The sequence below is a fragment of the Rhamphochromis sp. 'chilingali' genome (genome assembly GCF_963969265.1).
Source record: "Rhamphochromis sp. 'chilingali' genome assembly, chromosome: 16".
NCBI lineage: Eukaryota > Metazoa > Chordata > Actinopteri > Cichliformes > Cichlidae > Rhamphochromis > Rhamphochromis sp. 'chilingali'.
Window position 1 is genome coordinate 13,955,091 of NC_137943.1, and position 23,421 is coordinate 13,978,511.

General features: G+C 43.4%; 1 protein-coding gene across 12 annotated transcripts in view; it reads left to right on the forward strand.

Moving 5' to 3' along the window:
- The window catches only part of ptprsb (protein tyrosine phosphatase receptor type Sb), a 73,236-nt gene that overhangs the window by 36,986 nt on the left and 12,829 nt on the right, over positions 1-23,421 (forward strand). For 2 of the 12 annotated variants that reach the window (XM_080862110.1, XM_080862114.1), the window contains exons 6-19: positions 1,856-1,966; positions 5,986-6,000; positions 7,407-7,676; positions 8,075-8,454; positions 9,365-9,566; positions 10,430-10,566; positions 10,824-10,968; positions 15,760-15,854; positions 16,808-17,061; positions 17,302-17,389; positions 17,599-17,817; positions 18,960-19,117; positions 21,617-21,631; positions 21,860-21,975. In XM_080862110.1, the coding sequence (XP_080718236.1) occupies positions 1,856-1,966; positions 5,986-6,000; positions 7,407-7,676; positions 8,075-8,454; positions 9,365-9,566; positions 10,430-10,566; positions 10,824-10,968; positions 15,760-15,854; positions 16,808-17,061; positions 17,302-17,389; positions 17,599-17,817; positions 18,960-19,117; positions 21,617-21,631; positions 21,860-21,975 (2,205 nt within the window). Of the gene's footprint in view, positions 1-1,855; positions 1,967-5,985; positions 6,001-7,406; positions 7,677-8,074; positions 8,455-9,364; positions 9,567-10,429; positions 10,567-10,823; positions 10,969-13,017; positions 13,336-13,440; positions 13,635-13,776; positions 13,804-14,060; positions 14,179-14,371; positions 15,023-15,759; positions 15,855-16,807; positions 17,062-17,301; positions 17,390-17,598; positions 17,818-18,959; positions 19,118-21,616; positions 21,632-21,859; positions 21,976-23,421 lie in introns of all 12 variants that reach the window. The other 10 variants (XM_080862117.1, XM_080862119.1, XM_080862121.1 and 7 more) reach the window with 8 other exon arrangements.

The window sequence follows — 23,421 nt, forward strand, 5'->3', positions numbered from 1 at the left end:
CATCCAGCACTGGAGCAGATGGTTGAGGTATTTAACATGTGCCATCTTTTGGCTCATATTGTCTGTCACTGCCGTGCACCTCTGCCTATTATATCAATGACAATGTCTATCTCTCGTGGAAGAGGTATTCCACATCTGCTGCTCTTCCCAAGGTGACCTCAGTTTTCCCCATTAAAGATCTTTTACAGAGTCTTTCCTTAAGGTCAGCTTACTTAAAGTGAAAAGAAAATGTCTATAAATAATTTGTTTCTGGTCCACATGAATTAATAAACCCACTAAATTTAGCAGCTCAAGAGTTACAACATACAACAATGACATGTGCAGTTATCTTCAGAGATGGCAAAAGTACACACATTTGTTCCTTAAAAAGAAGTCGTTGTGTTTAACTGATTCGGCTCACTTTAACCTCTGACTATAGAGCTGATGCATTAGTTATATGCTTCTCTTTGCCTCTTTCTTATCTTTGTGTGATAAGCACTGGTGATAGATAGACCAACAGGATTAGCGTTTATGTTATATGGTTTCCTCCTTTAGGTTTACATCACTTTTACAGGGTTACGGTAATAAAGTACTTGTAAGTAGTACTCTGTTACTTATCTTTTAAAATTAAATAATATTTAGATTGAATGGTTGTGCATATTGGTGTAATGCACAGGGGTTATTTCGCTATTACTTCCTTTTAATATCAATATAAACGGAGGGATTGTTTTTAAGTATTTTGGCTTTTATTTTTGTATTTTATCTTGTGTATTGTGTATGGAAAATAAAAAATCTGTGCAGAGCGATGCACAGTATATCTTGCTTTTCTCTAAATATCCCTGTGCTTCTCTTAAAAGCCAGATGCCTTTTATCAGTCTCACAGAAGATCTGATATAAAACACAGTGCTTTGTATGAGACTAAAACTTGCTCTTTTTGTGTGGCTGTTTATCTACACACTCCCGTATGTGTTTCCATCCTTTCCTTAAAAAGTGTGTGTGTGTGCCATGTGCATTTAGATTTGTGTCACTTTCTACTCTGTGCAGTGCAGCAGAGAGTGATGCATGGTTTTGTGCCTCCTCCTCGGGCTCCGTGTCAAAGTCAGTTTCAAATGAGACGGATGTGACAGAGCAGACTGAAAGAGGGGGGGAAAAAAACAAAACCAGAGAAAGAACATCTCTGCTGGTAATTCAAAAGGCCGTTAGCTAAGAAACACAGCAATAAGAATAGTACCACGTGAAGCAAAAGAACACCTGACGAGTGCCGTGTGTAATTATAGCACGTTTAGGGAGACTAGGATAAAAACTGAGGAAGCGAAAGAGCCGAAGAGCATCGCTGGGTCGTTGCCCTGGGGTAAAGCTGTGTAGCTGCTGCCAGTTAACTGCAAAGATAGAAACAGGCTTTCTTCATTCAGCAGTGTGCCTGCTGCTGGAGAGGAATCACCAGCTAGTACAGAAGTATAAACTAAAGGCGCTTTAAGTGTCATCTAAGTTTGTAAAAAGTGAGTTTGAGACTTGTTTTTGACTTCCAAACTTTTCGAAAGGGAATTCTGAATTTGTGAATATGTTGCCGCTTCCTTTCCCCCTTTCGGTAGCAGGATGGGAGACGGGGATGGTTAGAGGAGACGCAGTTCTTTGTGGAAAATCCAACTCCTGATACAGAGAGAGTGTTGTGCGGACCATTCATTTCTGCCTTGCAGAAATAACAACTGAGCTGACTTTATTGGATGTTGAAGCAACAGACAAAGAGATACCCCAGGGTCAAACTATAGCAGATATTGCAGGATGAAAAGGAGAGGATGCAAAAGGATGGCGGACAGTGGCAGAAGCATTTTCTGCAAACATATTTATCTGGGGTTTTCTTTTTTTTCTCTTGCAGGAGCGTTACAGATTGAGAACAGCGAGGAAACAGACCAAGGGAAGTACGAGTGTGTGGCCACCAACTCCCAAGGCGTGCGCTACTCTTCTCCCGCCAACTTATACGTGCGAGGTAGGACCTGAAACGCAGAACACACATGCACGTACACGCACGAACAAGACACAGAAAAATCACTGTGACGAAGGTGCCTTAGGTATTACTAGTAAAACTACCTCTTCTGTATTACTGTGCTCTTTAACAAGTATTACTAACCCATCCATTGTCTACAATATATGTTGACTCTGTTGTTTGGTATTTCTCACAACCACCTTTAACAAGTCCACCTTAAACCTTGGTGCGAGCTCCGACGGTTGAATCAAAGCAAGGATAAAGTGGGGACCACACCTTGGTTTAACTGCATGGAAACATCACTGATCTGTCTGCTAAAGTGGTTTCTGTACTAGAGGCAGATTAATTGGTTGAGAGATTTGAACAAAATTGGGAGTGAGAGTCAAGATGTAATTTTGGCTTTACAGTGTTTCACATTAATGGGATCACTGTGGACCCCACATGCTTAAATAAATCTGTGGGTGCTGTTGTAACACTGGCTTATGGCTCAAAGGCCACAACCAATGTCCAGTATTGCAAGTTCTAGTTTCTATTTTACGTGGGATAACAGAGAAGCGTGAATGCAGTTTGACTGGTGCGTGCGTGTGTGTGTGTGTGCGCGCGTGTGTGTGTGTGCGTGCGTGTGTGTGTGGTGCAGTGAAGCGAGTGGCTTTGCGCTGGCCGTTTTTATTCTCTCTGTGTTTCCCCGTTCTCTCTCTCCCCTCTCACGTCATTGTGTTCTGCATCAACCCCCTTCCATCCCTCAGAGCTTCGAGAAGGTTGGTGCGCTCTTTCTTTTCTTTTGTTACTCCTTTGTTTCAGAAAGCTTCACTTATTGAAACAGAGGGAAACAAAAAAAGACGACAAAAAACAAACAAACCACAGTATGAGTTAAAGGACAGCGGAGTAGATTTGAAGTGAAATGATTCAAACCTGTATCCAAAATGATGAGAGTAAAGCTGCTGCGATGATGAAGCGGTCTGCCTACGCAGCAGAGTGCATTGACTGCATTGTGAGGCCTTGTGTGCAGAACCCTTGGTATTGCCTTCACTCCCCGATCAATGTTTTCTGCATGGTATGATCTTGTTGTCATGGAGACCCAAGAATTGGAAGATTAAAAAGAGGCAATGTTTGCATGGAAGGAGTGAGAGAGAAAGAGAAAGGAGCACCGCTTGCATGTGTGTTGACTGACGGACTGACACCAGAGCATGGCACAGTGTGTTATCACGCTTATTGATATGCTCAGATTGTGATCTGATTGAACTTGCTGTCTTGTCATGTCTTGCTACTGTTTTTTTGTGTGTGTATGTTTTTTTTTTAATTCTTTTCCCCTTTGTACCATCTTGTTTGGCGGTTTGTCTTTGTTCCCATGTCATCACATCTGCTCCAGTGCTGCACTTGTTGAGTGGAAGTCTTGCACTTGCTTGTGTATGCCCCCTTGTTCTGCAGTTTTACGTTCGGTTTGTCAGACGAGAATCACTCACTGGTATAAATTCATGACGCAAACTCAAAATGGCAAGAGGACGGGTCACGTGACTGATGATGGACACTAGTGTTGAAACTAACATTAACGTTGGCTAAATTATCCGGAACCACTGCACTACAGTTCAGAATACACGTGTTACGATGGAGCATCATAGACTGTACATAAAAGATGGATTGTGAGCAATAATTTTTTGTTTGCTTTCTTTTTTTTCCTTTGGAGCCAGAAGTTACCATGTTTAGATGAAAAGGTGGATGCGCATTAGCAAGACCGATTAGCAAGATGCATCCACCGAGATGCATCTCATTAGGATACTGTGTTAACCATTCAGAAAGCCATTTTATTTGTCAGACAATTGCATTAATATCATGTCCATAAGCCATAACATTAGAGACACTTCAAGACAGCTAGCCGCAGAGCCTCCTCTGCTGGCACACACGTCTGTCTGCCCCACTCCTAATAATAACACCCAGCATTGCTGCTTGTGTTACATACTCAAGCATAATATGAAAAATAGGATGCCTTGCTTTAGACATTATAGAATACTTAAATTAGCTACACCTCAACCAAGTTCATTTGATTTGTATTTTCCACAGCTATGAGACAAAAGACATAAGGTTTACAAGGTTACAGGTTTTATTTATTTGTTTATTTGTTTATTTTTTCCCCTTTTCCACCTGTGTGCTTTAAATATTCATACTAATGCTGCACATTTTCTACAGGTAGCCTCTGAAGGTTTATTATACAGTAATAAGTAAAATAAGCTCTCTTTAATGGACTGTTATACAGTCTAGGCCATGTCTTACCTTGCTTGACTCCCCACCAAACACTGTGATACGTCTTTGTTGACTGACATTTGAAATTAATTATATCCATTCTCAATCTTAGATATTGAGAGGGGTATTAATGATTCTCTCTTATTACAGTGGTTAATGAAAGCTGTGTCCTTGAGACAGACAAGATGGTGCTGAGTAAATGTCAGCTATATAGCGATGCTGAGATTCAGCGGTAATCCTTATGGCTGTGCCAAGGTCTCCCCAGCCCGTAGCCTCCAGACTCCCTGCAGAGAACAGGACTAATGATAGCTCCACTAATAAAGAGCGAAGCTCCTGGCTCGTACAAACTGTATAGAAAATGGTGGGGAATCATGCGTCCTGGCTCGATTAACTTTAAGCTAGAGGCTCTGTGAGCACAAAAAGGATTATCCCTTGTTATGAGCTCACTTTATTGTAAAGTACTCACCTTTGGCTCCCCAGTGGATTCTTCAGTCGTCGTCTGTGTTCACGACCGGTATTTTTAGAACTACTCCACCGCTTGATGTAGGAGATTACCGAACAGTCATCTTGAGTCTTTACTTTCATCCTTAAACTTAAAGCATTATCAAATTAGCCCACATGCTTACATTGACATCTTTTATTTATTCTTGCTGTGTTGACAGATACATGCCCGTGTGGCTTAAACTGACGTTTTGGTCCTGCTGCATTACACCTGCTTTGTCTTGTGCATGGAGCTGTCATGGATGCAGTCTGTGTGCGTGTCTCTCCAGCATGCTCAGATGAGGAGATGCCTGCCCAATCATGTCTGTTTTCTAACAGATCTACCTGTTTTTGTCTCTTTGTCTCTTTCTTGTCTTTAACTTCTGTATCCAATTCTGGGTATATTTTTAAGTTTGATTTTTTTTTATTGCTTTGGTTTGTTTTTCCAAGTTGCTTTGAACTTTGTTATTCGTGAAATGACCACAACTATTTACTTTTTTTTTTAATTTCTTGAAATCATGCAAAAATGTTAACTTCTATCCAATTGTCTCTAGATGCTTTGAGTAGGGGGGATGTGGCCCACGAAGATTCCCAGTAATGATGTCACTCATTAAGGAGTGGAGGTTATGCAGCAAATTTATCAATATTTATGTATTCATTCAAGTATTTAATTTGACATTTTCTTTCATATAGCGTTAGATTTATTGCTGGATTTGCAAGTAATTGAGAAAAAAAAGACTAGACTCTTATTGTTTTGCTACTGTAGGGATATCTTCTTTTATTCGTAATCTTTTTTAAACTGTCTATTTTTAGGGCTTGTGTTGTTTATCGCACATATAAGCTTTCTAGTTTTGAGTTTAGTTTCAACAATGTTTCTGCTCTTTGTCTGCCTTCCCTTTCATTCTCTCCTTTCATCCAGAGATGTTTGTCCGTTACTCTTTTTGTCTCTTTCTGTTTCCTGTGTTTTTGACCCACGGGTATCCTCTTCTTCTCTGTTCTTTCAACATCCGTTCTCTTCAAGTCCTTTTCTCTCTGTCTCTCTCTCTTTCTCTCTCTCTCCCTCTTCTCTTACTTTTGAAGCACCTTCTTTCTGAATGGGCCTGACTCTGGTATACAGCCGTGTTTTAAAATAGATCCATGTGTTTTCTTCTTCCTCGCTCCTCTTTTCTTCCCCCTTTTCCCTCCTTCCCCACGAACCCTCTTCTAATCCTCTCTCCCCTGTCTTTTCCCCTCCTTTCCCACCCCCTCCTTTTTTCTCTTCTCCTTCTTCTCCTTCTGCATTCTGTCTTCACCCTGATGTGTAGGAGCGACAGACACATGTACATAAGTTTATTAACTTATAAACATGCACATACTACCTCACATATCTCTCTTTTTGCTCGCACTCGTTCTTTCCCGTTCTGCCTCGTTCTCTCATGCTGTCTTGGTGTTCTTTACTTAAATGTGTCCGATGATCACTTTGTAAATGCCACAACACCTTTTTAGAACCCTTGATCCACTCCTGTCCACATTTCCTATTCATTTGACTACACACTGTATCAGTTTTGAATCCTATGTATTGTACAGTATGTTGTTGTACAATGTGGCTGTCCTTTGCTACATTGCGTTTCATTGTCTGGAAGAGAAGCAGAGCTGCCTCTCTCTCTCTCTCTCTCTCTCCCTCCCTCTCGCTCTTTTTCTTTGTCTCTCTGTCTTTTTCTTTTCTGTCCTTCGATCTGTCCCTCCCGTGTCTCTGCTCTTATCTTGCTTCTCTCTGTCCCCCCTCTCAGTCCACAGTTCTTCGTTCTCTTCTTTGTGTTTCTCCACCATTTTATCCCTCTTGAGTCGCCCAGGCATGCAAGTGACCTATGAGTTCAGTCTCTCGATGCATCTCTCCCCTAATGTGTAGTCAACCGAGCTCTGACAGATGCAGTATTGGATATAACTTGCCACTTTGCTTGTTCTTCTCATGGGGACACAAATAGCAGGCAGGGCCTATTGATTGGCCCCCATGATGCATATACTCTCTAAAAGGAGCCCATCTGCCGCACAGGCACCTCAAGGCACGGCAATCTGAATGAAGAAAAGTTTTTTCCCTCATAAGTTACTGCTAAAGTTTAGCCTGCTTAGTCACTGCTTCAAGGTGGTGTTTTATTAATAATTCTGCATAAATCTGCTTCCTGCATAAATTGATAACCCGTAAAAAAAAAAAAAAACCCGCTGTTGTCGTTTTTTGGGTTTTGGTTTTTTACGAAAGAGAAACTGACTATAGGTGTCATGTCCTGGATGAAATGATACTCAAGAGTTTGTCACTTTATTATTTTGAGAAGGCAGCTCACTCTGAGTGGTTGAGCTCAGCACAAGATTTGTGTCTTTTTGTTGGATTCATCAGTGCCATAAAGTAATTGGGACTAAACTTGAAATATCCCTATGTAATTTTCTGTAAAAACCCTGAAGTTCATTCTCCCCCTTCCTGTTACCTCTCCTCTCCTTCTCTCTCTCTTTCTTTTTTATCTTTCTCGCCCTCTCTCTCTCTTTCTCTCTCTCAATCTCTATCTCGCTCTCTGCCTCGCTCTTTTTCTTCTCATTCTCTCCCCCCTTTACTCCCTTGCCCCCTCCTCCTTCTTTCTCTCCACCTTTCTCCTTCTCACTCCCTTCCCCACTTTTCTCCTTCCCTTTCCTTAACCCCTCTCCCCCACCCCCGTCCCACTTCCTTTCTCCCCTCCCGACTCTCCTCCTTTCCCAGTGCGCCGCGTGCCCCCTCGTTTCTCCATCCTCCCTTCCAACCACGAGATCATGCCAGGAGGGAGCATCAACATCACCTGCGTGGCTGTGGGTTCACCCATGCCTTATGTCAAGTGGATGCTGGGTAACGAGGACCTGACTCCCGAGGATGAAATGCCGATTGGACGGAACGTGCTGGAGCTCAATAGTGTCCGCGAGTCTGCAAACTACACCTGTGTGGCAATGAGTAGCCTGGGTATCATTGAGGCCAGCGCTCAGGTCTTAGTGAAGAGTAAGGGCCCCGGCAACCTTTAGATGCCTAAGAATGTTTTTAATTTTAGTGAGAAAGTAGAAAAGTTCAGCTGTCTTCTCATATGTACTCAGCAGGGTTCTGGCATCCCTTGTAGGTGAAAGTGTAGCAATTTAAATAGTATAACGTAGCATCCTTAATTTATTAATCAGTGTATTTCAGGTTAAATGTTACTGTCACTGGACACTGCAAGTACCACTAAAGAAATGCAGTTTAGCAGGTTGAATCTAAATGTAATATATGTTAAACAAAGCAACATTTATACTGTAAAAGAATCAAGTATTTCCACTAAATATAAAATGTAATTTCAACACTGAGACCAAGAGAGTATTTTTCTTTTTTCAAACGTTTAAATCACCTGCTGCCACTCTAATCCCCAGCTTTACCAAAGCCTCCCGGCACGCCCATTGTCACCGAGACCACAGCCACCAGTGTGACCATCACATGGGACTCTGGCAACCCCGACCCCGTCTCCTACTACATCATTCAGTACCGAGCCAAAGGGCCCGACAGCAAGTATGAGACAGTGGACAGCATCACCACCACCCGCTACAGCATCGGGGGGCTCTACCCCAACACAGAGTACGAAATCAGAGTTTCAGCCTATAATACCATCGGCCAGGGGCCCCCGTCCGCTCGCGTGGAGGCTCGTACGGGAGAGCAAGCCCCCGCCAGCCCGCCGCGAAACGTCCAAGCTCACATTATCTCTGAGAACACTGTGATGGTCCGCTGGGAAGAACCGGAAGAGCCCAATGGACAGGTGAGATGAGGATTGGAACAGCCCTGTTTGATCTGTTATCAGTAGAGGAAAACACACATTTTTACATTTCCTTTTATCTGCTGGCATGCTTCTCCAGCTGTCAACCTGAAAAATGTTCTCAAAAGGGTGGTGAATGCCTGCACCGAGACCTCAGATACCCAGCAGAAAAAGTCCTTCATTTTTGTGCTTTGTGTTCTGTAACAGAGAGGACGGACCGATGGATGGATGGATAGATAGATAGATAGATAGATAGATAGATAGATAGATAGATAGATAGATAGATAGATAGATAGATAGATAGATAGATAGATGTCTCCCTGTGCTCTTCTCTCTAAAGAAGGAAAGGGTAATTGGACAGTCCTCTCTAAGTACAGAGCGCTCCCTCCAGAGGCCTGTTTCCTTTTTCAAGCCTACCAACCTGCACCGTAGGTCCATAAAAGTACAAGACTGAAACTGAGTGCATATGAGGATTATGGATATTAAAGAGTAATAACAGGAGAGCTATACTTTGTACTACCCATAAACTAATCCCACAGACGAGGAATATCGTGATCACATTTTAAATGCTACAATCTGATGGCATCCACAGTATTATTTATTTATTTTATTGAAGCTTTATCAGGACGAAATGTAAAACTGCACCTTATGACAGTGACCTCTAGGAAACAGTAATCTGTTGGACCATCTGGCCTGAAGTCAAACAATAATTCAGACACGATGACCTTGGCTGCCGTAAATTCTTGTTGTGTTAAAAGATGGCATTATGGATTACCCCGGTTGTAGGACAGTGGGATTAGGTGAAAGTCACGTAATGCATCCCAGTCCCCGATGACCTTAAAATCCAGTCCCAATCAAAACAAACTTGTCCGCACGATTCACTGGGTGGCTTTCCTTTTGCTATGTTTTGTAGGTGAAAGGCTATCGTGTGTACTACACCATGGATCCGTCCCGGCCTATAAACGAGTGGCAGATTCATAACGTCCAGGATAGTGTGCTCACTACCATTCAGAACCTGGTAACCTCAGAGACCTACACCATCCAGGTCCTCGCCTTCACCTCCGTTGGGGACGGACCCTTCTCAGACCCCGTCCACGTTAAAGTCTTGCGTGGAGGTTAGTGCGCGACCGTGCATCGACATAATCATCGGTAGACGTTCGTGAAAGAGAATAAATTTAGCCCGCATGCTAGTGCATTGATAACGGCTAAGTAGCCATTTGCATTTACTTATGTGTGGATGAGTAATGGTTATTTTTTCAGACGAGCATGTGCAGCAGAGCACAAATGAGTAAGTACTCGTGATTATGTGCAAGTATACAAACCGCTCAGGAGCTTATTCGAGGAGCTTATGTAAAGTTTGAGTAGCAAGCCACTGTGAAAGTTTGACCTGTCAGAACATATGACTTCTTCAAAGTGAATAAATTCTACCAGCCGGGACCGAAGTGTGGAGATTTATGTGAAGGAAACAGGGATTAACAGCGAGAAATATCCCTCATGCCCCGGTGCTGATTGTGTCACCGTGACAGCTCCTGAGAAGCTGCTAGGTTTATATGATGGGAGGTGAAAAGAGATGACAAAATAAAAAAAACTGCGACGGTATTGCTGGTTAAATTTCTGTGGCACTTTTACTTCTGCTCCACTTTTAGTCTCTAACAGTTTCTGACACATAAAGAAATGAAAGTATATGTAAGAATCTGATTTATGATTAGATGTTTAAGGGTTAGTACTTAAATGATTAGTAATTAGGTTGGGTTTAAGTACATTTTTTAAAACCTTTGTCTAAATTGAAGTCTTTCTAGCACAATTACCAATAATAATGATGAATATATTATCAAAAAAATATTCATTGCATTTGAATGACTCAATGAAACAGAGTTATACATATAATAAATAATCTTTATGAATAGTGCAAAGCCAAGTATTAGTACTGCTGTAAGCCAAGGTCTTATTTGAGTGTGTTTTGTCCTGTTCCCTGCAGTCCCTGGCCAGCCAAGCAAGTTTAAAGTGGGTAAAGTGACAGACACAAGCATAGAGCTGACCTGGGAGCCTGTCCACAACAAAGAGAAAATCGTCAACTATGAGCTCCTCTACAAACCTGTCAAGTTTGGCAGCTTGGTAAGACCTCTTAGTCTGTTTTTTTAATAAATCCACCTGCTGAGTGGATTTCTTATCAAGACAAAGGCTTGAAAGGGAGATAAAAGAAGATTTTTTAAAAGATTAACCCCAAAGTCCTGCACCCTTGTGTCTAGTGGTCGCACTCTCGGTCAACTTCTCTTCTCCAGCTCTTCTCTAATGTCTCTCTTTTTACTCTTCTCATCTCCCCCCCTCCCTCATCGTCGCACCTCTCTGCTCCCCTCTCTTCTCTCTCACAGGAGAAGCTGACCTTCGGGCCCAGGAATTCTTACACTGTGGAGGGTCTCAAAGCGAACACCGAGTACTCCTTCTCCCTGGCTGCCATCTCAAGCAAAGGCATCGGCGCTTTCACTAACGAACTGGTGCAGAGGACATCACAAGCCAGTACGTCTCGACTGAGCCGGATTCACACAGTGTTCCTGCACACACCAACGCATATCCCACAAATTCAAATTCTATTGTGTTTATTTATTTATTTATTTAATGTATTGTGCCGCGAATATCTTGGAAACATTTTGTCCTCCAAACGCTCTCACACACAGCTCGTAGCGGTACATTTCCCTCAGCTCCCGGCCTGGTAAAACCTGGAAGCCGTCTCTGCATCTCTCCATGTGTCTCGTTTATCAACCCATACGTCCAGCCCCACCCCCTCCTCCAACCCATCCATCTCTGTTTGACCGTGCCTTTCTTCCACCCCTCAGCCTCTCTCTTTCTCGCACAGCCAAAACATCATGACAGATGGAGATGGAGCACCGATTAATGTTTCACTCTTCCTTTCCTTTGCCCTCTTTTCACTCTTTCCACTCTATCAGTGTCTAATGTCTTTGAAAGGGTGCAACTGTCTGCCACTTATTGGCTAGCAGCCAGTGGTCAGGAGCATTAAAGGATGGCGGGTAGCCTGCTATGTTGACAGGTAAGTGCTGGCCAGTCTGTATTTTACCCACGCTGAGCTTAGATTCTCTCCCTTGTCTCCTTTTCTCTGATTTCTTTGGTTTTTTTTCTATTTTTGTGCAATCACTCTTAGCCAATAAGAGTTAAATGAGTTCCACTATTTTGTTCTGACACCAAGTTATTTCATATCTGCTCTCAAGAAAGGATAACAGAAAAATGGTACAAGGAAAAGAATTTATAAAGTCGATATGAAAAGCCCCGCAGTTCACCGCGCCGTTTTCCTTTAAGTGGTAAGTACTTGCAGTCACCCATCAGACTGCGTTTAGTGGGGTTCTCTTCTCTCTTTACCCCCAAACGGAAAGAGTAACCAAGGTTGTGTACCAGAGGATGTTGGGGGGGGGGGTGATATTTGGAAAAAGGGAAGGTGCTAGATAAGCAGACTATTTCATGCAGCAGAATTCATTTCCCAGGGAGGTTATGTGCGCTTTCTTATCGCCAAGCTTTGGTGCACATCTAGATTGTCCCCCGAGGCCAACAGAACAGTGGCTGTATGGCTGAGTGGATAGATACTTGAACCTGTCAGCCATGACTATTACACTCCCACACACACACGCACAAGCCTGGACCTCGGACATGCCCGCCTTTGTTTGTGTGTGTGTGTGTCTTACTTAAATGACATTATATTGGTTGAGCTATATCTGTGATTCGTAAATCTGTGGTGTCTTTTCGTGATTTCTGTTTCTGCACTCATGTCTGTGACAGTAAATATCCAAGCCTCTGTCTGATTCAGTGTCTGCAATTCATCATTCTAGCTTGACTTTCAATTTCCTGTCTTAGCTCCTTTTTTCCCCTCCGGGATCTCAGATTTTGTTTTGTGGTTTGTTTGTTTTTTCTTTTGTTTTGTTTTTTTCTCCTTTACCTGCCTCCTAAATCCTTTCAGCACCGTATGAGATCTGGTTTAGTGGTTTGTTTGTTTGTTTTTTTATCTCCTGCTGCGATGTGTAAGACCTTTCTCTAGTCAGCCACAGTGAAAAATCTCACACCACCCTACCGTCTTGAGGACTCGAGGATTAGCCGGCTGGTCATGTGAAATGTATACATGTGTCTGTGCTGTCGTGCAGCTAGCTGTGCATCCCCATTTTTTTGAAAGAGAACAGACAGTTATCTGTTTTTCATTCATAAATCTCGAGCCTTTTTTGGCACTACCTATAGCCAGGGGATAAGATATAATCATTGACTGCTGGATGCACATTCTCCTTGGGTATAATTAAGTTGTCCACTTAGGGTCGATACTCTTGTCTCTGGTTTATTTCATTAGGCTCTCAGGCTAACATTATGCTTTTACATTATGTGGTTGCTCCCCCTTTTTTTGCCCAATTCAGGTTTGTCCCAGTGTTATCTCTTTCAGTTCAGTTTACCTTAGTTTCTCATTGTTTCCTTTTTTATCCTTATCTCCTGTCCTTTTGCTTGTATTTTCCCTTCTCCCGGGTCGTCTCTCCTAAACTCTTTGCCAATTGCCCTGCTTGCCCTTTGTCCAATCAGAGCCCTCAGCCGCACCAGAGGGTGTGTCCTGCGAGAGTGCCAGCTCCACCTCGCTGAGAGTAAGTTGGGGGCCTCCTCCAATGGAGGGCCAGAATGGCGAGTTGGCAGGTTATGAGCTGAGATACCAGAAAGTTTCTGGGGCAGGAGGTGGAGGTCTGGGTCCGGAGGTGAAAGACCTTCCTATCCCGGCCCAGCAGGGGCAGACTGTGGTAGAGGGGCTGGAGAAATGGAGTTGGTACAACATCACTATTGCAGCCTCCACCGCAGAGGGGACTGGACCCAGCAGCCCTGCTGTGCTCTGCAGAACAGACGAGGACGGTGAGCGTGAGAGCCGCAGATCAGACCTAAACGTTATTGACTGCTAAGTTGATTATTTACTGGCTAGAACTTTGGTCACTTAATTAATTCCACACGTGTGCTCAGTTCCCGGCGCAGCCCCTCGTCAGGTGGATGTCCAGCCGCTGAACTCCTCGGCTCTCCGAGTCACGTGGCGCCCAGTGTTGCCACGGTTACGGCAAGGCCAGATCCGTGGCTACCAGGTGCATTTCAGCCAGGCAGAGAGCGGTGAATCACGCAACCTTCCCCGGATCAAAGACCTCTTATTGGACGAGTCTCAGGTGACAGCATAGCTAAATATATAAATGATTAAATGGTGTTCATTTGTTATATTCATCCTCCCTTTCTCCTCCGCTCCTTTGACTCACTCCTTCTCTCATCCGTCTCGGCTGCCTGTGGGGTGTGTCTCGTCTGTGGGATAAGATGGAGGAGGATGACGCGACTCAATATGTGAGTGCAGACTACCCGTCCTCTTCTCATTATAAATGAACCAATTATTAATGCATACAGCGCTATGCTGCTAATAGACCACAGATTTAATTATCAACTCTTATGTAAGTTTTCTTCTTTTCTTTTTTTTTTTGCTGATGCACAGTTCTTCCCCAAAAAAGGGGAATAAATCAATAAATAGTGTCTTTTTTTTTTCTAAGATTGAAAGGAGTGAGTTTGCAGTATTTGATGGTGGTATTTTGTGTTTTCTCCCGCAGGAGCTGATTTTAGGAGATCTGAAAGCAGAGACTTTGTACTCTGTCTCTGTGGCAGCATACACCACCAAAGGGGATGGAGCACACAGCAAAGCCAAGCTGGTGCAGACCCCGGGGATTGGTAAGCATATGTCAAGTATACATTTCAGTGCCCCAGATTTAGTAGCATACTCAAGAATTGATCGTACAGTAAGCTGCGCCAGGAGATGGCAATAAATAAGCCGACAATCAATTCTAATTCTTCTGTATTTGCGTGATATATGTTTATCTCTATTCATTTTCTTTTTTTCTGCTGCCTACGCTGTTGTCTGCAGTGCCTGGTCCCCCCTCCCTTTGGGTGCGTCTGGGATCGAGCCCGTCAGTTGTGGTGCGGTGGGCTCCTCCGCTGGAATGCTCTGATAGCCGGGGGGCCCCGGTGGAAATCCAGGGCTACCGCCTACAGTTTGGCCTGAAGAATAGCTCTTTAGACACCACGGTGGATTTCACAAATCGTGTGAGAAACTTCACTGCGAGAGACCTCTCCCCAGGCTCCTCCTACATCTTTGTGCTCGCCGCAAAGAGCCGAGCAGGCTATGGAGATGTAGTCCAGCAGGAAATAACAGTCCCTATTTTTCCTCCCGTGGGATACCCCAAAATATCTGACTTTGTTAATGTCACTTGCTGCTCCCTGCAGTTGTCCTGGCTGCCCCCAACCCCAGAGGAGAGCAACGGTGTGATTACAGAGTACACTCTAGCCTACAAAGAGGCTGCACACACCCAACCCTCTGCTGACCCTGGCCCCTCCGCTTTTCCAACCCCCTTTGCTCGTCCACGGCTGATAGCGCTACCAGCAAGTGAGTCGAGCTACACCATCCTGGGCCTCAATCACAGCAAAGCTTACGAGGTGCAGCTCAGAGCCCACAACAAGGCAGGGCCGGGCCCCTTCAGCCCACTACTGGTGCACCTCACCCTGTCCTTGGAAACAGGTAGGGCTGGCCTCCGGCCTCAGGAACACCTTTCTAAGCGCTGGTTCAACTTCACATCTCCCCTTACTGTGGATTTCACTCCAAAAACACTAAACTTAATGAAGTCTGGGCCAGTTCTTACAGGTCTGCCTCTCACCAGTGCACCTCAGAGAGGATGAGAACTGCAAAGTGCGGGACACAACTACTCTCCCCAATCTCCTCCACTCACTCACTTATACCTTCATCACCTACCCTTCACCACCAATGGAAGCAGGCTGAATGTTAATGGATGTTTGCTTCAAGAGCACTGCTTATCACAAACCCTCAGGTAAAAGTCAATACAGGGCTCGGATATACAGTATCTAATAGCGAAGGTAAGTGTTCGGTCTGATTTGAAGCGAAAACCGGCGTCTGGCGCTGTATCTGCAGGTAAGCTTTTTTTATCTGATAGACCTTCACTACCACCTTTTCCAAAGGCTTTGCTGAAGTCTGAGTCTAACAAACACAACCTTACACTCTAACAACGTGGCATGTCACATTTCTGCAGCCAGTCTGTCTCTTACTTGTACTTATTACTCTTGCCATCCACTTTCCTCATCACCTGCCTATCCTCCTAACCATCATGTCTTTCCCCCTCCTCATCAACTGACCGGGCTGTTCTCCATTTTTACAGGTCGAGAAAAGCAGAGGACGCCGCGATTTTAATAAAACGCTTCATCACGAGTGACTTTCTGCCTGTTTGTTTCTTCACTTCCCAGATGTGCCGAGGAATTTTTCGGTCAATCTGGCCACTGAGACCAGCGTTCTTCTTACCTGGGAGTTTCCAGAGACTAGCAACCCCTATCGCTTTACTGTATGTTGAATGGCACGTGCAGTGCCTCATTGTGTTACGTAAAACTCTAATGTTTTAACATCTGTGGGATCCTTAAGATTATAATACTCAGCTTTATTTGGGTCAAGTTTTTGGAAATTATAGAGTGCATTTTAAATAGCAAGAGTTAATTACAGATCAGCACATTGTAGGACAAACAACATCTCAGACATGCAGAAAAAATGTATGACAGGAAAGAGGATAGAAACTATTTAAATAAAGCGTGAAATACTGAGTAACACAGATCTAATAAAAATGTATAAAATTAATATATAAAAAGAACACAAATAAAAAGCAAAACAGGCAATATTTTTTTAAATCCAAGATTGATCAAATAAAAAATGTGAAATTTAAAAACACTTATGAGCTGCTGACTCATTTTTAAAATATTTTTAGCATGCACGACCCCGACACAATAATACACCCACAGATCTACCCACAGGCATTCATGTGGAATTTCTCTGGACTATGAGAAGTTCAATTAAACTGAGCATTTACTGAATATAGCAAAATCCATCTACCAGCACTTTAAAGTGCACTTATTATCTCATTTATTGAATCCAGAAAAGAGGTTTACTGGGATTATATCCCTTGCTAATAACTGACTAGGTTTACTAACTCCTAGTTTACACTGGTCCTGGCTAAGAATAGTTTAGCACACATTCCTCCAATAAAACGTCAGAAAGGGCATCTGGTATAAAAAAAAATAAAAAAAACCTCAATCTGCCGAAGTGAATGTGCAGAGCCCCCCGCTGTGATGACCCCTTGGGAGCAGCTGAACGGAATTTTAGTTCAAACTCTCAAACAAACCCATCAAAAAACTTTATTCAGGGAATTTTACAAATGTTCCTTAATTTAGTTCTATAGCATTAAATGACTATTTAAACAGCACACAACATAAAGATTAGCTTCACCAACTCTTTCCCACCCTTCAGGTTGAATATAACCGTCAGAAAATGGAGGTGGACGCTCGCTTGAGAAAGGCAGTCATCCCAAACCTTCAGCCTAACACGAGCTACGACTTTAAAATCACTGCTCCTGAGGGGAACCCTGGAGGCCTTCGCCATCGCATCTCTGCTAAGACATCCCCAACGATCACCATCCGCCGCCCTGAGATCGACCGCACTCGTGACTCCGAGACCACCGTGACGCTTATCTTGCCATCACTGGAGAATCGCAGTCCCATCAAGTAAGGCTGAAAGACTGAGCCTTAGATGCTCTTACAGGCCTTGAAAACGTTGTCATGTCATATAGGGGTGACAGTCATCTGACTTGCTGTGTTCAAGTCTGGTGATTACAGTCACGGTAACAGTATGGGGCACTGATGATAACAGTACATGACTGTTCTAAAGTGAAAATAGTTACAGACAGTTTGCTATTGTGCAACTGCAGCTGTTGTTATGTTGTTTGTCCTCTTGCACTCCTACAGGAATATTTATGTTGTTGTGGTTCCGCTGCGAAGGCCCCGCGGCGTCATCAGACACCTCAAGAGTCCAGACGAAATGGACCTAGAGGAGGTGAGAACCACAACAATAACAGCACCCACTGATGTCTGAGCCTGCGAGGAGGAAAAGACCTATAAACACACACAATCCTATCTCTGAGAACTCCTGGCAACGCTTACCCTTTTTAATTCAATATCAGTCTTTAAACATTAGTCACAGTTATTGGAGCGGCTTATTTTGCTTGTCTGTGTCTTTTCTCTCTTTCTCTTTCTTTCTTTTAGCTGTTAAAAGACATCAGTCAAAGGCAGAAGGATACTCGACAGCAGAAGCAGGTGGACTTGCGCCGGGCTTACATCACAGCCCGTTTCACACCTGCCATCCTGCCGGCTTTCTTCACCCTGGGGGACCAACTGGACTATGGCGGCTTTGAGAACCGAGCTCTAGAGCCAGGGCAGGAGTACGTCTTCTTCATTCTGGCTGAGCTGAACTCCACATCCGGGGTATGAAAGACACTACTTTACATGTCTTTTCCCTGTTTGTTTTTTTTAAACTGCTCCCACATTCCAGGCTGTCCGCGTTTCTCTCCTGCAGGCTGTCACTATACATTGTAATCAATACGGCCGAGCTGCTAAAACAATAAAATGCCCATCAGTCAAAGTGTTGTAAGCAAAAGGCAATAACCCTCACATACTTCCATCACCACTGCTAATAAAGAGTGAGTGTACCCGCTGTGGCAGTGGAAGAAATATTGCCTCATGCACCCCTGCTATGTATGTGCATTCAAACTGGAATAGACATAAATATACAACTTAAAATTAGACTAGGGTCTTTATATTAGATTTTTTTCATTATTGGATCCCTTCTAGCTCAGGGGATGCTCTTCCAAACTTCTGCAGAACTAATAAAAAGCAACAGTTCGAGCAACAGTAAGGTTAGGTACATTTTTTTGAGCTACTGTCTAAAATGCTGAGGAAAAATAAAGGCACAAATGCCTGCACATTATATGACTGATCACAATTATACGGACATGTTTTCAGTCTAATGCAATCCACTGCAACAGCTCAGCAATAATGAAAACACTGACCCTGTTTTACTTTTGCAAAAAAAAAATGAAAAACCTGAGGGAGAAAACAAACGATTCGACTCTACACTTACTTCTCTGTGTCATAGTCTTTAGAATGACATGACAAAAAGAGCAAGAGAATGAAGGCCGATAAATAAATATTTGCCAAAATACATCAAAAGAGTGTTAAATAAATTTTAAAAATAACCAGTCTTATCATCGGTATTTTCACTACGGGAGCAGGATGGATGAGAAGCAGTATTTTGAATGGCACAAATCAAACAGAGATGCATTGGAGTGAAGATCTCACTCAGCCTGAAGAATGTGGGGATTTGTTGTGAGGAAACACCAGGCTCAGGTTTTCAGGTTCTCTCCAGTTTTCCTGGTGATCCTAATCCACACCTGCTGCAGTAATCCACAGAGATAGAGAGTGCATCAAATTGGAATTTAGTCTCAGGTGTTCACGGTAGACCAAAGTAAAACACAAAAAAATAAAATGCCCTTTTTTGTCACTGCCTGTCCACAATTTTGTGATCATCTTCTTCTGTGGTGTTTTTTCGTTTACGTTTTTTTTTACAGAAGATGTACGTGGCCAGCCCGTACACAGACCGCGTGATTGCCCCGGACTCAGACCCGCAGCCATTCGATGCAGGTGACGGTCTGATCTGGGTGGTTGGACCAGTCCTGGCTGTAGTCTTCATCATCTGCATCGTTATCGCCATCCTCCTGTACAAAAAGTGAGTGGGATGGACTTCATAAAAATAAAATGTCAAATTTTCCAACCATGACGCTAACTCACACTCTTGGTCACACTGGGTAAATGCCACAGCAGCTTTGATTATGACTCTTCAAGGATAAGACTGACTTTAGTCAAAACTTTTCACAATGACATCAAACTCCATGAAATGCGCAGAAATCTTTTCATGTGTTTCAGCCTCGCTGTTTGTGAATATTCATTCTAACTGAATATGTCAATCTTTGAAGATGTCCCACACATATAATACATTATATATTTAGTAGGGGTGCAACGATACACAAAATTCACGGTTCGGTTCGGTTCGATACTTTGGTGTCACGGTTCGATATTTTCTCGATACAAAATAAAATGTTCATGCATTTTTAATTTGTCATTTATTAAAATTATAAATATATATTTTAACTCAAAAGTAAGTTTTTAAATTTAACCCTAACCCTTGTGCGTGTTTTTTATTTTGACAGCGAATGCACACCTGCGGGCCACTTATGTGCAGCCCTGGTTATTTAGCTCATCATATCGCAGCCACAGAAATTATTTTGTCCATGAAACCATAAAGCTGCACTTTCTTTTTGCCTTATAGTCTGATTTGTCATAACTTCTCCGTTTTGTGGTAAGCTTTTCTTTGGCTGTCACTTCTTCACCCTGACCTGTCTTATTTGGCTCAGCAGAACTAAAATATATATCCTGCTGCTTTTACACACGCACTCACATAAGCTCAGCAATTCTCTGCACGATCAACCTCTCACATGTTTAAGCTTGCTGCGGGAGATTTCACTTGTCATGTTTGCATAGTAAGCTAACGATTAATAAGACGATGTCAGAGGAATTGGTGCACAAATTATCATCACTCACCAATCAGTGCTGTCGCTCTCTATACACAGTTCACGCGATTGCAAAGTGAAAGCAAAAAACAAGCGCAAATTCAAATGCGATTTCAATATGTCACATATTGACAGTGGCTCACCGATGCCAATGACATAATTACCCAGCTACATTTCCGAAAGAATGCAAAAGCATTGACATATATTTTTCCTTCCTACGATAGGCCGATGGGCAGGGCAGAGATAGATTTTGGTAGTCCGACTGGAAAAATCTCTAGCCCCAGGACGTCAGGCTAGCGATTTTGCAAGCCCTGTATCTGATTGAGGAATCACTCATCTTTGGAAAAGAGAGTTTATTACAGAGAAATGGCTCTTTCCAAAATAACAGCTATACTATCCGCTTCTTCTGGGCTATATTCTCAGCAGCATATTAAACATATCAGGTCCCCATAAGGAGAATCATGTGCTAACAGCTGTCTAAATGACTCGGGTAAAGTTTGTAGCATGCATGCTTGTTGTTTTTGTCTTTGCACTAGGATGATGTCGGCGTAAATGTGCAGTCATATTCGTTGTGTTCCCACTAGTGCTTTCAGGTTAACCTCGTTAAAATGACCTTAACGCCACAACACGGCAAATCTCCGTTAACGAGCTACCCCTGATAGCCCGTGCATGGGGCTAGACAGCCAACACTTAACGAGCTAACTGCGCTAACACGCTAGCTCCCACCCATGTAATTGAGCATTGCGTGGCACATCCAACATACTGTTTTACTTTAGTCCATGACTCGCTTACCTTCAGGGTCATACGTCACATGAAAACCAAAATAATTCCAAACGCCAGATCTGAATGAGGGGGGGAGGTTCAATTTGCCTGTTGCAAGGAGAGCTTAACTTCTGTCTTGCTAGCTTGCCCTGCGCTCTTCCTTCTGACTATGCTGTCTGCGTGGAGCGCTCAGTGGATCTGCGCTCGACAGTGCAGCCTAGGCGGAGTAGTCGAACGCAGATTCACTGAGCGCTCCACACAGACAGCATCGTCAGAAGGAAAGTTGATAAAATAAATTACAAATGTTGTATTGTTCATACATATGCGTACCGAACCGAAAGCACTGTATCGAACGGTTCAATATCGATACGAATATCATTGCACCCCTAATATTTAGGGACTGTATTTTTTGGCAAACAAATATGTGTCAGCGACTATTTACAGCAACTAGAGTAAAATACATTTGTGGTTGCTAGTGAGTATTTACAGCAGCGCGATTATGCGTCAAAACTCGAGTCAAGATAAACGACGGTGCCATTACTTATCATCCATGTTCCAGCTGCGCCCGTGTGGCTCACTGATGGGTTTTAGACAGTGCAGCAACATTAAGCATACACACTCAGGTACTATGCTTATGTCCTTGTTGCACCTCCTGCTGTTATACTCTTCCACGACAGCTCAACATTCACCAAATTCTCTATGAATTTGGAAATTTTGTTCATTCCTCAGACAGCCATCAAGCAGTCTGACCCTGCTGTAAGCCTGTGATATCTGCTGCAAGCCTTCAAGCATTTGAATGCTAATGCAAAATATTGATTTTCCTCTCTAACAATCTGTCCATTTCCTTCCCTTTCTTCCTCTAATTATTCCTGCCCATGCTCCCGTTTCACTGGAAGCAGCAAACCTGACAGGTAAGATTAAACCAATGTCAAGCTCTTTGTACATTTTAACCCACAGTAATTACAAGATACCAGATGCTGTACAAAGAACTTGTACAAGGACTTAAACACTGTATCTGTTAATGCTGTGTTTACGCGAATCAAGCGGCCATGCTAATGACGTGTCAGTACCGAGCCTGCTTTCCTGTCCCCGGTTTGTTTGCATGTGCTAATTGCTCTTTTGACTCACTGGTGTTTCAGCAGTAAGCGCAAAGACTCTGAACCTGGAACCAAGAGCCTTTTGAGCAACGCCGAGATGATGGCCCATCACCCGACCGATCCCGTGGAGATGAGACGCATCAACTTCCAGACTCCCGGTAGGCAGCGTGCGCCTCCACGGGCACCTGAAGAAACACTTTTTGTTCTGAACGATAAAATCTACTTTTGATTGCTCATCGTTTGAAAATGAAATATTCATGCCGGCAGTTTTATTCCTGGTAGAAACCCACAGACGAGATTGAGAAAGTTTTCCTCCTCATCACAGCCAACACATACCTGGCAGCTTCTAGTCGTTTCTGAGATCAAAATGGCTTCTACCCAGGTAGTACAGTCACTGCTTAGTCACGGCTGAGTCATCACGGTGTGACAAAATCTGATTATCTCCGCTCGCCCACAATCCACATGCCAAGCTGCAGAAAGTAGCATCAGAACAAACAGAAATGACAGAAATCTGCCTTATCAATCTTGAATGTTTAGAGCTCAGAGCGGATTCTCAGAAGTTATGCTGTGGGTTAACAGTGATCATTTGTAAAGTAATTGGCTCTCTTCTCGCCAGCATAACCAACCAAAGCCTCACTTTGAAGTAAATACACAGATTTTGCTGCTTCCCACCCCCTACCGAGCGAGATCTAACAACACAGCTGCTTCGGTCGAGGCAACGGGCCAATGAGGCTTCGCTTTCACTTCTTCCCGTTCAGTTAGCACCATCCTAATAACACATGACCTGAAGGAATTTAATCACCGCTCTCTGTGTATTTTTTGTGGTTGCAATTTATAGAAGCGTTTCGGGGTCCTTGTTGAAAAAGGTGGCGAGATGTGTCACCACAGAGAAAGGTCACCTGCCAGGATATTAAAGGGCAAATGAGAAAGATTTTTATTTAATCAATAGATAAAGGTCTAAAGTTTCTTTTTTTCCCCACATGTTCCTGGGAAGCAAAGAATCCCCCTCCCCACACACACACACTCTCACACATACAGAAGAAAGCACTTCAGAGCTTCTTTCATCATGAGAATTTTTCATGCTCGCGTGGCAGCAACCTTGACGCTCCCTCCTCGCCCACTTCTTCTCCCCTGAGATTTGTGCTTTTGAGACGCTGAAATTTGTTTCCAACAAAACCGGCCGATCCTATCTGAGGTCATTCCGGTCCCGACTTGAACGTTTTGTCGTGCTTACCTGCGGGTGCTGCAGTGCCTGCCTTTAGAGAAAAATCAGCGTTGATGTGAGCACGTGTTTGACGGCTGTAGCAGCACAGCGCGTCAAATGCTTTTCATAGTGCATCTGCGTGCATTATAAATCACCCAAACATCGAAAATGCGTTCTGGAATCTGGCATTGTGAAATCTGTTTATTGCACACAGAGTTTGTGTTAGTTTGATTTATTGTTGAAAGTGTTTGCCTTTTGAATGGGGAATAGATTGCTATAGCTTCTCTAAAGAAACGACTGTACGAGGCAGAGGTTGCTTCCTTTGTGTGCATCCGTGCGCGCGTGTGTGTGTGTGTGTGTGTGTGTGCGTGCGTGCGTGCGTGCGTGCACCGCCCTCCTA